Source organism: Mesocricetus auratus, unplaced genomic scaffold (assembly GCF_017639785.1).
Source record: "Mesocricetus auratus isolate SY011 unplaced genomic scaffold, BCM_Maur_2.0 Super-Scaffold_100025, whole genome shotgun sequence".
Lineage (NCBI taxonomy): Eukaryota > Metazoa > Chordata > Mammalia > Rodentia > Cricetidae > Mesocricetus > Mesocricetus auratus.
The window spans coordinates 26618908-26635000 of NW_024429206.1; the positions used below are offsets into that span (position 1 = coordinate 26618908).

The 16093-nt window shown below is 54.8% G+C and overlaps 1 protein-coding gene across 2 annotated transcripts in view; it reads right to left on the reverse strand.

Annotated features, from left to right (window-relative positions):
* Positions 1-780: 780 nt before the first annotated feature.
* The window catches only part of Col26a1 (collagen type XXVI alpha 1 chain), a 120230-nt gene continuing 104917 nt past the window's right edge, over positions 781-16093 (reverse strand). For both annotated transcript variants that reach the window (XM_040731510.1, XM_040731511.1), the window contains exons 5-12: positions 15581-15737; positions 12763-12861; positions 12023-12175; positions 8719-8802; positions 6391-6425; positions 4114-4164; positions 2822-2906; positions 781-2077 (exon numbers count right to left, since the gene is read on the reverse strand). In XM_040731510.1, the coding sequence (XP_040587444.1) occupies positions 1917-2077; positions 2822-2906; positions 4114-4164; positions 6391-6425; positions 8719-8802; positions 12023-12175; positions 12763-12861; positions 15581-15737 (825 nt within the window). In that variant the 3' untranslated portion in view covers positions 781-1916. The remainder of the gene's footprint in view (positions 2078-2821; positions 2907-4113; positions 4165-6390; positions 6426-8718; positions 8803-12022; positions 12176-12762; positions 12862-15580; positions 15738-16093) is intronic.

The window sequence follows — 16093 nt, forward strand, 5'->3', positions numbered from 1 at the left end:
TGAGTGTGTGCGCACATGTGTGTCTGAGTGTGCGCGCACAGGTATGTGTCTGAGTGTGTGCACATGTGTGTCTGAGTGTGTGTGCACATGTGTGTCTGAGTGTGTGTGCACATGTGTGTCTGAGTGTGCACGCACACGTATGTGTCTGAGTGTGTGTGCACATGTGTGTCTGAGTGTGTGCACATGTGTGTCTGAATGTGTGTGCACATGTGTGTCTGAGTGTGTGTGCACACATGTGTGTCTGAGTGTGTGCGTGCACACATGTGTGTGGAAAACTGCAGAGGCCAGAAGCTACCCTGAAGCTGCAGTTCCAGATGGTTGTGAGCTGCCCAGCATGGATGCCACACATGGACCTTGGATCCTCTTGCAAGAACAGAAAGCCTTCTGAACTGCTGAGCCATCTCTCCAGCCCCATCTTAAGACATAGATGTATGTATGTATTCATCTGTGTGGAGGAGTGCACACGGATAGGTCAGAGGACAACGTGCAGAAGTTGGTTCTCTCCTGCTGCATGGGTACCCGGGGATTGCACTCAAGTCAACGGGCTTGGTGGCAATTGATGTCACCTACCAAGTCATCGCAACTGCTCGGAGCAGCCGCTTTTGAGGGGTACCTTCCCCCTTCTGGCTGCTTCTTGCTTTCCCCGGCCTCAGAAACCCTCAAGTAACCCCGAAGCTGGACACAGGGGCTCACCAGTTCTCTGGCAGGAATCAGCCAGGTGCAGGTCCAGCCCCTGCCCACCCACCCACCCACACACACACAGCTGCCGAGTCACAGAAGGACCACAGCGGGAGAGCACCTTTATTTGAAATAGCGTCACAGGTCTCAGATCACCTCTTGGTAGAGACAGCCAGGAACAGTCAACAGGGCCCAGGGGTCAAGGCCACAGCCTTGTATAAGCACCGAGAGCTTTGGGGATGGTCACTGTGCCAGGCAGGGAGATGTACCCGAGGGTGGTACCAGGCCTTTCTGCTGTCTGAGTAAGGGTTGTGGCCTGCTGGGAGGATCAGCGGGGTAGGCGGGTCATAAGAGGCTAAGCACCAGCCAGAGAGGCCTTCAGAACTGTGGATGGGCTCTGCTGCGGACCCCAGCCCCATGGCGTGGGGGGCATGGCCTCCAGCAAGTTTGATTCTGTCAAGGGGACATGGACTTGGTTGTCCCACCAAAGCTGAAGGCTCTAGAGATTTCCACGAGGAAGCTGTAGGTCCTACCCTGGAAGGACAGTCCCATTAAATGCTCCCTTCTTCTCCAGGGCGGAGCACGGATGAGGGCCAGTGGGCTCCGCAAGGCTGGGAGACAGGAGGGAGCACTGCCAATCAGATTCAAAGCCTTCCTTCTCTCATCCCCAAAGACCCTACCTCATGGTCCCCAAGTCCCATGTGGAAGCTCCCCCTGCCCCCAGCCCTAGGAAGAGACCAGAGGAAGAGGGGCATGTTCAAAGTCCTGTAGTGTTCCTGTGTCTTCTCAGGCGGCCCTGCCTTCCAGCGGCCTGGCTGCCTCTGATCCACACACCTCATGGAGAGGGGAGGAAACGGCAAGGCTGGTGAGTCATGGCTTCAGCAGCAGCGAGGCCTGGGTTCAAATACCACACCCGTCCTCCCCGACACGCTGTCCCCGGGATGAACGGGGATCACAGACCTAACTCTTAAGGGTTAAATGAGACGATACAGGAAACCACCCTAGCTGGCCCAGCCCACCCAGACCCTGTCTCCAGCCGGGAGTGGGCGTGGGGACAGAGCCAAAGGAAGGTTCCATCAGGGTGCTCTGGGCAAGGGGCACCATCTGTCCCCAAGGACCCCAGGCTCCCACTGTCTTTCACAACCGTCCCCGCCCGATGCCCAGCCCCACATGGGGCGTCTTCAGGATGCAGCCGCTGTTGAGCCCCAGGGCTGGGCTTGTTCTGGGCAGAGGGACTCCTACTTCCCGTCGCCAGCCTGGGCTGGGCTCTTGTGTGCAGGGTCGGGGCCCAGCAGGGCAGCCAGGATGCCGTCAGGCTGAGGGCCTCCACGCTTCATCTTCAGACTGGCTCTCAGGGCCGCGTCCTGCCCAGAGCCTCCTTCAGGGGAGGCCAGGGGATCTGGAAGGAGGGAGGAAGGGGGGTGCTCAAGACAGCCTCAGTGAACCCGACGGCCTCTGCTCCCAGAGCCCGGGCATGTCCAGTGAGAGGAGGCGAGTAGGCTCTGCCCTTCATTCATTCACTAAAACATTCATTCATTCACTAAAGCACTGACTTGTTCATTCAGCAGCACACACATTCATTAACCTATTCATTTGGTCACCATTCACACATACAGGTCCCCATTCAGTTCCCCCATTCATTCATCTTCTTTTCCATTCATTCATTCATTCACCCATGTAGTCAAGCCACCATTCATTTTCCCTTCTTTCATTTGTTCATTCCTGGTGTATTCTGTCACCCCTACTCGTCCCCCATTCATTCATTCATTCATTCCCTTATTCATCATCCATCTGCTTACCCGTTCATTCATTCATTCATCCATTCATTCATCTGTGCACCCGCCCACTCCTCCTTTAGTCAATGCCAAGAGGCCTGAGCTCCAGACCCCGCAGGGCGGCCGGGTGGGGGCACTGGGACCCGCCTGAGCAGGGAGGCGGCCTGGCTTGTCTGGGTGTGGCCGGCCACGCCTGTGATACCCGGGGCTTTGATACTGAGTGTCCTTGAGGGACAGACTCAGCGGAGCTTGCGGTGGGCCGCCCGACGACAACGTGGTGGGGTCCCTGAAGCAGGGGACTCACAGCCTTAGCAGTCCCGGCGAGGCCACTGGGTCGTGGGAAAGCGGGAGGCCTAGCCGCTACTCACCGTGGACCCCAATCATGTGTTCCAGGATGAGGACCCTCTCTGCCAGGATCTTCAGGGCCTCCCGAAGCTGCTGCACACCCTCACCCTGGTATGGACGAAACGCCAAGTTCAGGGTCTCGGTCAGGCTGGGGTGGGACAGGCGCATGCGCAGACGCAGTGAACAAGCCTCACAGCCCCGCCTCTTCTGCAAAGTCCACGCCGCTACAAACAGACATCAGCGCCGAGCACTGGCAAAGTACCGGGCTCGTGCTCCAAACTGGGTTCGCCAGTGGGCAGCTCAAAACCCAGTCAGCCAGCATCCCCACACTTGTATATCACAGACCTGATGGGCTCAAACCTAAGGGGTTCTCCTGCCATGGTCCTCCAAGGGCTCCTTCCCAGCATGCCGGAGCCACCGTTGCCGGCATTTGGTTTTTATCCATCCCCCCACCCCAGCCTCCCAAGGTCTCAGGTCCCCCATGCTGGGCTGAGGACAGCCTTGAACTTCACGCGTGCTGAACTCTACCAACTGAGCCGCATTCCCAGCCCTGCTTTTCCAGCTTCCCCGGAGAACCCCAACACCCTGGTCCCCGTTCCTCACCCTCCAAGCTCTTGCCCCAGCTCTCACTTACCCGCCACGTCTTTTCCTGTTCCCATCCTCCCCCACTAGGACTTGAGGCTGCAGCCCCTTCCTCCAGCCACCATGTCAGCGAGGCGGCTGCTCTGTGTAGCCCGAGGCTTGGTAAGGGGCAGCGTCTTCTCCATAGGGCTGTGGTCCCCCACCAGCCACTCCTGAGAGTGCTCCTCCCGCCCCAGACCCCAGGGTCAGTCGCCCCAGCTGTGGCTTGCCCACAGTTGCAAAAGTATCCACGCCGCCACCGTGGTGAGCTGGGAACTCCTTGAGGACAACGAGGGACTCTGTCCTCAGCAGCCAGCACCCAGCTCAGGGCTGGCCCGGGGGTGCCCAGCACAGGATGCTGTACACTGGGAAGATGTGTTGCTCTCATTGGGTTAACAAAGAGCCAGCTGGCCAATAGCGGCAGGAGGAGGTTAGCGGGGAGAGCCAGACTGGGAGAACACAGGGATGAAGAGGGATGGAGTCATGAGGAGGTGTGGGGAGAAGAAAGATGAACATGCCAGGCTGAAAAAAGGTACTGCCACATGGTAGAGCGTAGATAAGAAATATGGGTTAATTTAAGCTGGTGTGTAACAAGCCTAAGCTACCGAGCAAGCATTTATAACTAACGAGTCTCTGCGAGGTCGTTTGGGAGCTGGCTGCTGGGACAGGAGGCGTTGCCAACATGCACAGTTACCTCCGCAGTGGTGGCTTTGTCCTGGTCCTCTCCCTTCACAGCAGGCTCACCCTAGGAAGCAAGTCTCACGGTAAGATTTTGGGTGGGTACAAGGGTACCTCTCCACCCACGGGGACGCGCAGAGACTGAAGGCGGATGGTCTGGGGCGGGACGAGGGAGGGGGGGAGGGAGGGCGGGCATACACCAGGACATTGCTTGTGCAGCCTATCATAGAGAGGTGTGTAGGTCACCGTAAGAAGTGCTTCTGGGCCGGGCGTTGGTGGCGCACGCCTTTAATCCCAGCACTCGGGAGGCAGAGGCAGGTGGATCTCTGTGAGTTCGAGGCCAGCCTGGTCTACAAAGTGAGTTCCAGGACAGCCTCCAAAACAAGACAGAGAAACCCTGTCTCGAAAAAACAAAGAAAGACTTGGGGAACTCAGGCATCAGCTCTTGTGAGTGTTCACTAAGTTGTCTTCATCTCTGGGCTCTGTTTCTCTGTCTGGTCAGCGAGGTCAGCCTCATAGCATAGCACGAACACGGCCAATGGATGTTTTGTGACTTAAGACGGCTGCTTAACCTCTCTGTGCCTCCATTGCTCGCCTCTGAAAGGTGATTAGAAACACCGATCTCACTCCTACAAAGGGGATGGGGCACATTAACCTTGAGCAGGAGCTTAAACTAGCCTGGGTTCTGGAAGTGTTGTCAAAGCTAGCGCCGTCATTTTTACTAGACAGAGGCTCAGGAGGAGGCAAGCTTTGGAGGTTGACACTCCTGAGTTCAAAATGCCAGCTCTACTATTGTGTGTGTGTGTGGAAATTATTTAATCTCGGTGAGCCTCAGCTTCCGGTTCTGATAAATCAGTCTAATAAAGCATAGTCTGGACAGGAGATAGTGAGGTCTAAATACATGACCAGGGCTGTCCCCACTGTATCAGCACACAGTGGGTATTCAGCAGAGATCCATCCTCCACCCCTGACCCCGATATCAGGCTTGAACATGAAGTGTTGGCTTCTTTGGTCTTGGAGACTAGGGCCGAGATCCATAAATTCTTGTGTAAGAGAAGGGTCATGGGGGCCAGATGTCTGAGCATCAGACTCTGAGAGGTTGGGAGGACCGAAGAGACCGTCCTGGCCATACAGATTATGAGTATATGGCCCCAGTTTTAGCTCATTTTCTCTCTTGCCACACTCCCAGGCAAGGGTCCCAGGTGACCTTCAGGTCACCCCTTTTCTGTTGGGGCAGCACAGGCTGTACCTGGTTCCTGCCTTCCAGTCCTTCTCCTGGTTGGGTTAGACAAGCCCGTGTTTGAGGACACCACGGGGCTGAGCACAGGCGTGGCTCCCAATTTCCCAGTGCCCAGCCCACTGGCTCAGCCCACACTTACAGATGACCTTGCCACAACCGGCTACCCACCAGTCCCTGGAAGGAAAAAGGCCAGTGGGGCTCTCCTGCCTTTGATGCTTTCTGCCTCTGGCCTCACCTATTCTGGGTCCCAGCAGAAGAGGAAACTGGAAGTTCAAACTTGGGACCTGACTGGGTCTGTAATGCCACCCACAGCGGAAGTCCGATACTGAGCCTTGGGCAAGACTTTGGTCTAATCTCTTGCACAGTGGAGCAATGCCAAGCACGGGTGTCATGCAGGAGGCTTAGCACTTGGATGGAAAAACCTACAAGTGACTGAGGCAGGAGACAGTTTTATATGTGCTGATCCAGGCAGGGTTTATACGCGCTAAGCCCAGGGCTTACACAGGCAGCGGCTATCTCCTGCTCACAAAGCAATCCTCAAACTGTCACCAAAGTGGGGTCCTAGCCCCTGCGCTTGTACAGTGAGCCAGGTGACCTTCTAGAAATGCAAACAATAGCGTGACAGATTACTCCCAACTAAATCAGTGACATCTGTACGACACAAACCTTCTCGGAGGTCCACAGACAAGACCCAGACGTCTTACCTAGTCTCACACCCCACTCTCCTTTCTCCAGCAGCCTTGACCTGCGTCAGGGAATCGGCCCCCACTCCCCTGTCTCTAAACGGATGGACCACATTGCTGGTCAGGCAGAGCAATCCTAGAGCTTTGGACTTCCCAGTCAGGCTTAGGACCTTGCTTCCTCTCCAGCAGGTGATCCCCAGGGAGGAAACAGGGGTTCAGGTATCACTGGGTGACTTGCTGAGAATGTCTACGTGGCTTCCAGAAAAATCTAAGCTTTCTGTGGCTCAGCTTATCAAAAAAGTGGGAGTGGTAGCAACTGAGACACCGCAAACCTCCCCTTATACTACTCTAGAAATGGCCGCGTCCTTACCTGGGATCCAGGTGCTCCTGGAGGTCCTGGGGGACCTGTGGGTAGAGTCACTGATGAACAATTGAGGCCAGAAAAGCTCACTGCTCCCCGTCAGACCTGAACAGGGGCATTTCCAGCATCCTGACCTTGCCTGGGTCTTGCCCCACTGGCGCAAATGAAAGTCCGATGAATGAATATCATAGAAGACTCAGACTCTCCGGATCCTCAGATCTCTGAGGCCCACCTCCATCCACCTCCCATTCCTAATCCACATGGTCACCCCAACCCTGAGACATGGAGCCTGAGCAGGGAGCGAATCCACAATGTCCCAGCCCAGCCTGTCAGTCTCCTGCCAACCTGGAAACCTAGAACCAGGCACTCTGACACCCCCCATCATCTCAGGCACTCTGACACCCCCATCCATTTCAGGCACTCTGACACCCCCCATCCATTTGCCTTGGTTACTATGATCACCTACCATGCCCATCCAAATCACACATTTGAAACACTCTATTGGGGTCTCTGAAAGCTCCCCCCCGTTCAGGACAGACTTAATTGTTAACTTGATAGTCTAGAGTCATCTGAGAGGAGATTGCCCAGATTACAATGATGTGTGGGCATGTCTAAGAGGTTGTCCTGATTGTTAATTGATGCAGGAGAGCCAGGCCCACTGTGAGTAGCACCATCCCCTAGGTAGGTGGCCCTGGCAGCCTAAACCTGTGAGTGAGCCCAACAATTAGGATTCCTCCATGGCTGTGGCCTCGGGTTCCATCCCGGCTTCCCTCGACGGCAGACTGTGACCTGCAAGCTGAAATAGACCTCGTCCTCTCCTAAGCTGCTTTAGGTTGTGGCGTTTGTCATAGCAACTGCATAGAAACTACAACACACCCAAGTCCCCAGTCAGGCCCTCCTCATCCTCATCCCACAGATACCTACTTCTGGAAAGTTCCACCGTTGCTGTTTCTTCCCACCAATTGACGAGCAAACTCCCTATTATCCCTTCCTGGTTCTCCTAGGCAGCACTGGCCCATATATCTTGGATGCGGGCCAGCCCCTGTTCATGGCCATCGTGGGTTCCACACCTGTTTCCCCCCGCAGCCCGGGGATGCCTAGAGGACCAGGCTTCCAACCCACTTCCCTGCACAGACTCGCACTCCCCAAGCCTCGTGCTCCAGTGACCACTCTCAGGAGTAGACATCGCAGGCCTCAGTCGAGTTATAACACAAGCGCTGTCCCTGTATCCCAAGCATGCCGCCCTTAGGACCCTGTGAATCTGCTGCCTCTCGTCTCTGAAATACAACCTTCTGTGTGAACCCCATGTATCTCCTTCCCAGGTCTGTCGTCGCCATGGCTCTCTTCCATTCCACAGAAGAGCATGGAGGGGACATAGATCCTTGTGCACGCTAAGCAGCGACCCTACCACTGAGCCACACCTCCATCCCCTCACTGAGCCATAGCCCCTGTCCCCAGAGGTGAGCAGTAAGCCAGTGGCCACCTGCGTGGCTTGTCTGTTCACTTACGGAATCCTTGGGGCACGACCCACGTGTCTGTGTGCACTCAGAGGGTCTGTGAAGGATGGGGAATACCCAGTCTCTCTCTTCCCGTAGTGAGCTCGTTTCTGCTGTCTACTGTGTACGCATGTCACGCGCCAAGGTCCTCAGTGCCCCGTGTTGCCTTGTCTGCCCTGGGCTCGCATGGACCCTGGTACACCCACAGACAACATGGGACCACTTCAGACACCTGTCCTGCTCTAGTAGACTTGTTCAGGACTGATGCGTCCAGTTGTCTGGGCGGCCGTGGTGGTGGGGAGGGCAGAACCAACTGAGACCACAGACTGCCCACCTGGAGACCACAGACTGCCCACCTGGAGACCACAGACCGCCCACCTGGAGACCACAGACCGCCCACCTGGAGACCACAGACCGCCCACCTGGAGACCACAGACCGCCCACCTGGAGACCACAGACCGCCCACCTGGAGACCACAGACCGCCCACCTGGAGACCACAGACCGCCCACCTGGAGACCACAGACCGCCCACCTGGAGACCACAGACTGCCCACCTGGAGACCACAGACTGCCCAGCTGGCCTTCAGTTTCCCAAGACCCTAGGTAAAGTGCGTGACAGGGTGGTCTTAGCATTGCATAAACCAGGTGTAGTGGGGTACTCTGCAATCCCAGAACTTGGGGGCTGGAGGCAGGAGGATCAGAAGTCAAGGTTATCCTCAGCCACATAGTGAATGGGAAGCCATCCTGGTCTACATGCTACCCTGCCTCAACAAATGAATGAATGAATGAATAAGTAAATAAATAAAGTAGGAAAATAAGAAGAAATCTTCAATCCACTCACCAGGGGGACCAGGGGGACCCCGGGGACCTGGGACACCAGTTAGCACTGTGTCAACCACAGCAGGGTTCAGCTGGGTGTCTCCACCTGCAGAGAGAGTCACATGATCAGTAATCAGGTGGGGTGGAGGTGGCCGTCTGGAGGCTGAGTCTGAGGGGCCAGCGGGCTCCCCAGAGCCGAGTCCAGCACCCCACCCTGTGTGTGGACGGACAGACTGCATTTACTGCTCAGAAGCAGTCAGGATAAGGAGTGGGGAGGTGGGTCACGGGCTAGAGTACTCGTCACACAAACATGAAGACCCGAGTTTGAATCCCCAGCACCCACATACATGTTGGGAGAGGTAGCGCCTTCCTGCAAGCCCAACTCTGGGGCCTGGAAACCCCGGGCTCGAGGCCACCCAATCAGCGTGCTCCACGTTCAGTGGGAGACCCTGACTCAAATGAGGCAGAGAGCAACAGCAGAAGACACACAGGTCAGCTCTGGCCTTTACATACACAGGCACACACTGCACACACACGCGCTCGCGCGCACACACACACATAGCTTGCACACACATGCTCTCACACTCGTGCACAAACATGTCCATGCATACACACATGCACATCAGGGTGGATCCCGTTGGGCTCCTCATGGCTTAGGGTCTATTTCAGTGGCCGTTAAGGTCACTGCCCACTCCTCAGCACCATCTGCCTTCTCCCTAACGGGGGACATCCCTACAAAGAAGCCCAGGCTACAGATGAAGTCAGAGCTGGCTGCTGCCACACCCAGTACCTTCTGAAGGCACCTAGACTCCCATCCTGCCTTAGGGACAAGCCCACTTCTTACTACAAGCACTCAGGGGCCATGCGTTTCAGTCTCCAGAGTGGTTCCCTTAGGGAACACGGCCACCTGTTATCAGTGCCAAGGTGAGGTTTGTGTTATGTGTATGTGTTGTGTGTGTGTTGTGTGTGTGTGTTATGTGTGTGCATGGTGTGTGTGTTGTGTGTGTATGTGTTGTGTGTGTGTTGTGTGTGTGTGTTGTGTGTATGTGTTGTGTATGTGTTGTGTGTGTGTTATGTGTGTGCATGGTGTGTGTGTTGTGTGTGTTGTGTGTGTATGTGTTGTGTGTGTGTTGTGTGTGTGTTGTGTATGTGTTGTGTGTGTGTTATGTGTGTGCATGGTGTGTGTGTTGTGTGTGTGTTATGTGTGTGCATGGTGTGTGTGTTGTGTGTGTGTTGTGTGTGTTGTGTGTGTATGTGTTGTGTGTGTGTTGTGTGTGTGTGTTGTGTGTGTGTTGTGTATGTGTTGTGTGTGTGTTATGTGTGTGCATGGTGTGTGTGTTGTGTGTGTGTTGTGTGTGTTGTGTGTGTATGTGTTGTGTGTGTGTGTTGTGTGTGTGTTGTGTGTGTGTTGTGTGTGTGTTGTGTGTGTGTGTTATGTGTGTGCATGGTGTGTGTTGTGTGTGTGTTGTGTGTGTGGTGTATGTGTGTGTGTTGTGTGTGTGTTGTGTGTGTTGTGTATGTGTTGTGTGTGTGGTGTATGTGTATGTGTTGTGTGTGTGTGTTGTGTGTGTGTTGTGTGACTGTGTGTGTGTGTTGTGTGTGTGTGTTGTGTGTGTGTGTTGTGTGTGTGTGTTGTGTGTGTGTGTTGTGTGTGTGTTGTGTGTGTGTGTTGTGTGTGTGTTGTGTATGTGTTGTGTGTGTGTATGTTGTGTGACTGTGTGTGTGTGTTGTGTGTGTGTGGTGTATGTGTGTGTGTGTTGTGTGTGTGTGTTGTGTGTGTGGTGTGTGTGTGTTGTGTGTGTGTGTGGTGTATGTGTGTGTGTGAGTGTGTGGTTAGCAGCGGTCTCCCCTACTCCATTCCCATAACTGCTAACAAGAGCTCCACACCCATACTGTCAGTCACATCACCTACCCATCCTCTTCTTAAAGATTTTATTATGGGGCTGGCAAGATGGCTCAGAGGGTAAAGGCACTTGCCACCAAGCCTGATGACCAGAGTTTGATCCCCAGAACCTGCCTGGTAGAGGAGAAAACTGACTTCCACAGGTTGTCCTCTGATCTCTACATATGAACTATGGTATGTCCCTACTGACAAACAAATAAATGAATATAATAAATTTACTTTAGTTTACTCCTCTTCTTTTGATGCAACTGTTTATTTATTTATGTGGTATTGGAGACTGAACCCCAAGCCTCGTGTATACTACATAGGTGATACTACATAGGTGCTCTACCACTGAACTACACCCCAGCTCCTCACTGGGGGATTATAGGCAGGTGCTCTACGACTGAGTCACACCCCAGCTCCTCACTGGGGGATTCTAGGCAGGTGCTCTACCACTGAGCCACACCCCAGCTCCTCACTGGGGGATTCTAGGCAGGTGCTCTACCACTGAGCCACACCCCAGCTCCTCACTGGGGGATTCTAGGCAGGTGCTCTACCACTGAGCCACACCCCAGCCCCTCACTGGGGAATTCGAGGCAGATGCTCTACCACTGAGCCACACACCAGCTCCTCACTGGGGGATTCTAGGCAGGAGCTCTACTACTGAGCCATGTGCCCCAGCCCTAATTTTTAAAAAGACTCTTTGATTTTCTTCTTATGAGACAGCTATGTAGCTCAGACAGACCTTGAGTTTGCTATGTATCCCAGACTGACTTAAAGCTAGCATTGATTCTCCTACTTCAGCTTCCTGAGAGCTTGGGTATAGGTTTGCAATACTGTGCTCAGCTCCTCCAAGTTTTAAAAATAACCCCGGGGCTAGGGTTAGAGGTTAGGGTTAGGGTTGGGGCTATGGTTAGGGTTAGGTCACTTAGCCAAAACTGCCCCTCCTTTCAGAGTCAGGGTTCCCCTCCCTTGGTCCCTGAGACCCAGGATCCTTGACCCCCATGCCCTGTGTCTTCACAGAGCAGGTATTTTTTGTACTTTGTGGCTCACGGCCATGCTGTGGTCCCTGAGACCACGTAGGTCTATTGTGTCACTTTTTGTGCTCAGTAAACACCTGCTGAGCGTCTTACAGTGAGGAGATCTGGAAGGAAATGTGACAAGGAGTGACTTTGGTGGGACTGCCTTGCCAGCTAACAGAAGTGACCGTGTGTGGAGGTGGGCTGTGTCAGACACGGCAAGCCGGGCCTTGAGGCCGAGAGCAGGGTTGGAGACCATCGCCATTTTCTCAGGGGACCCTCCTTCAGGTCCACACCTCGTTTCCTGGCCGATACTTACCTCTGGTGGGCTCTCGGCTTCTCTGGGATCCCTAGGGGAAAGCTAGTCCTCCCCGCTCCCAGACAGCTAGGCCCACCCAGGCCGTCCCATCCCTGGCACTCACTCTCCTTGTCTGTGGGCGGCTGTAGGGAATAGAGGACGCCCTGGGCACTGTTTGGCAAGAGGCTGGGACTGCCTGCTGGCCCAGGAGGGCCTGGGGGACCAGGGCGTCCCATTTCTCCAGGAAGTCCACGTGGTCCCGGTGGCCCCAAAAGACCTACAATGGAGAGCAAAGGAATAGTGAGACTGAGAGCAGTGATGTTACAGATGGGGAAACTGAGGCCAGGGAGGGAGGGGACTGGCCAGGGGCATTTGGGAACTCAGTGATGGGCAACTGGACCCATGGAGGGTTTAGTGATTACACCTGGCAGGTTAAACCAGGGGGCTTCCCTTTCCTGGTGTAATACAGAGGGGCCTCGGGGACATCAGAGGGTGGACATGACAGCATTAGAGGAAGCAGAATCAGACTCAGGAGGCGCCGAGCGCTGGAGCGAGGACTGAGGGTGGGCCAGTCCTGGGTGGGGCTTGGTGCTCTGCTGAAGCAGGGGATCCTGGGGTTCCTGGATGGTGTCTCGGGTGCTTGGAACAAAGCCCTGGGCCTTAGCAGCCCCACCCTACCCCACCCCACCCCAAAGGTCCCTGTAGACCCTTGTCCTGCAGCATCCCTGAGACGATAAACTACTTCTCTCCTCTCACCCTCCTCCCCTCCCCAGTCTCAGGGATGCTGCAGGGCAAGGGTCTACACCCGTGCTCAGGCACAAAGGAAACCACGGTCTCCTCAACCAGGGGACAAGAGTTCCTTACCTGGAGGTCCCACTGGGCCCTTTTCTCCTGTCTGGCCCCGGTCGCCTTTGGAACCTGGAGGCCCTGCAGGCCCTGGTGGTCCCATCTGTCCTGGAGGCCCTGGGGGAGAGAATAAGGGGAGTATACTGTGGAATCGGGTGCCATGGAGGCTCCAATTCTGGTCACACAGACTGTGTGCTCAGACGAGTTGTTGGCAAGTGCTCTACCACTGAGCCACACCCCAACCCCTCACTGGGGGATTCTAGGCAGGGGCTCTACCACTGAGCCACACCCCAGCCCCTCACTGGGGGATTCTAACTGGGGGATTCTAGGCAGGTGTCTTATCACTGAGCCACGCCCCCAGCCACCCGGGTGTACAGGCCATTAGAGTTGACAAGCTGTCTTTCCCTTCTGTAGTCCCAATAACTGTGTTTGTTCTCCCCTTTTACGAACACATGGGTACAATGAGCAGCAGGAGGCACGGACTCCCGCTCCCGCCGCAGAGTCAGGCTGCAGCTTGTTTTCTCACTTCAAATCCTCTCTTCCCGCGGTCTTCTTGCTTAAGGTCCCGGCCGTGTGGCAGCTGGGCCCAAGCTCAGGTCCACAGGGTCGGTTCTCCCCCCTTGAACCACTCTCCTCTCGAAATGTTCTAGAGGCCTGAGAGCAACCATGGCGTGGGCCCAGTTATCCCCAGCGCTGAAGACGCCGAGGCAGGAGGATCAAAGTCTCAAGGATAGTGGAACTTAGCCTCACAGTTAAGTCAACTGAGGGCTGCGCATGAAGCTTGCCATTTAAGTGGCGTGTGACCCTGGCATGTGAGGAAGAGTTGGACTCGGGGAGGGGGCCGGGGTGCGGGGGTGGGGTGGGGTCTGTTCTGAAAAGTGTCTCTTGCTAGGGAATTCCACAGGTCAGGGAGGCAGGAAACCCCGGAGTCACCATTGGTGGGGTGTTTCTGCCACCTGCTGGCCATTGCCGGAACTACACTTTCTCTGATAAAGTTCCAGCCAAGAGCATCAATGAGTTTTGAAGCAACCCAAGAAGCAGGTTGGAGCCTGTGTCCTTGGGGACACGGGGTAAAGGCCTGGGTTTCTCCTGGAGAGGAGAGGGGGGGAGCAAATCGTGTACGCAGGCTCTTGTGGGGCTATGAGTCACCAGCAAACGGGGTGACCCAACTTCTCGGAGCTTGATACCTCTGTAACTCTGCTGTTCACACTTTGACAAAGGTTGGAAATGACACTTGGCCAGGCATGGCTGCTGCTGTGACACCAGCACAGTGGAGTGGCAAAGACAAGAGCATCGTGGGGGCTTCTGGGCCTCCAGCCTAGATCCGGGTTCAGTGAGAGACCCTGTCTCAGGGGAATAAGGTGGGGAGTGACACAGGACACCTGATGTCCCACGGGCACACAGAGACACACACACAGACACACACACACACATAGACACACACACAGAGACACACACAGACACACACATATACACACAGACAGACACACAGACACACACATATACACACAGACAGACACACAGACACACACACAGACACACACAGAGACACACACAGACAGACACACACAGAGACACACACAGACAGACACACACGCACAGAGACACACACACAGACACACACACACAGACACACACACACAGACACACACACACCACCACAGTAAACAGCCTGCAGCCAGCATGAGCTAGGTGTCCTAGTTAACTTTTAATTGTCAACTTGACACAGCCTTGCGTCACCTGACAAGCCAGTGACCATTGCCTGCAGCGTGTGTGTGTGGGGGGGAGGGGGGTTGTCTTGATGGTTAACTGTTTAGGGGCCCCAGCGCACTGTGAGGCCGCGCTCTCCCAAGGCAGGGGCCCTGGTCTGTCTGTGAAAGCTGGGGAAACATGAGCCGGAGTGAGCCGGCAAGAGAAAGTTCCTTCATCGCTTCACGTCCTGACTTCCGGCAGATCTGTAAGGGAAGCAGACCCTTACACACCCTAAGCTGCCTTTATGTCAGAGCAGCTCATCCAGGGGCAGGAACACTGGGACAAGCAGGCGCTGACAACCGCAACTGTGAGGCTCAATGGCAGTCCGGCTGCAAAGCCTGGGCCTCCAGGGAGAGTCCATAGAAAGGACATTTTATTTCAGCTCTTGACAAGGAGCCAGGGATGGTGACCCGGGCCTAGAATTCCAGAAGGCTGAAGCAGGAGGACTAGGAGTTTGACAACAGGGCTTAGAATGGATCTACAGGGCTCCATGTGTCTTAGAAGCAGCTGAATGCTTCCAGATCTTTCTTCTTTCTTTTTGTTTATTGCCATCCTGGGGGATGGACTCCGGACCTCACACATAGTGAGTATGTGCTCTACCTCTGAGCCACACCCCAGCCCCTCACTGGGGGATTCTAGGCAGGAGCTCTACCACTAAGCCATGCCCCAGCCCCTCACTGGGGGATTCTAGGAAAGAGCTCTACCACTAAGCCATGCCCCTAGCCCTTTTTATACTTTCTGAGACATAGGGCAGTGTTTTGCTAAGTTGCCCAGGCTGGTCTTAAATTCACTCCATGGCTCAGGCAGACCTTAGACTTAAAATCCTCGGGTTTTAGCCTCCCAGGTACCTAGGACCACAGACCTATGCCCTCAGTCCTGGCCAGATCTTTCGCTGTTCTAAAGAAGAATGTGGAATTCTGATGTTATGCTTAATCAACTGTTTTTTAGTAATTAGTTCAAGTTTCAACACACCACATGAGCAAAGTAGACCCAGGAGGCCAGGGTGTGGCCTGTGGAGGCCCCAGGCACCCACTCTGACCTCATTGCCTGGCTGGATCCCTCCTCCCCTGGGGGCCCTGCTCACCAGCTGGGCCTGTGGGCCTTCTCCTTCGGGGCCCTGGATGAGCAATGGGGATGGCATCTGGCAGGAAGTCCTCATTCCAGGTTGGAGGGGTGCTCTGTGGGGGTGGCAGGTCATTCTCTGGGCCCGAGGGCTGCTCAGCTGCTTCTAGCAAGAGGACCTAGCCAGAGAGGGGAGGGAGGTCAGGCCCTGGCCAGCAAGGACGGGGGTAATAACAGCAGAAAGAGTGGGGTCTAGATACACGATGGAGTATTATTTAGCCATCAAAAGAATGCCATTTGCAGAGTGATCATAAGGCCAAGCAAAGTAAAATAGACTCAGAAAACCAAATACTGTGTATTTTCTCTCACACTCAGGATTTCCTCTCTCTCTCTCTCTCTCTCTCTCTCTCTCTGTGTGTGTGTGTGTGTGTGTCTTTCTCTGAGTTGAATGTAATTAAAAATACATGAAAAATATAGCACACGCTTTTAGACAGCTTGGTAAAAAGCATGGTCTGGCAGGATGGCTCCTCACGTG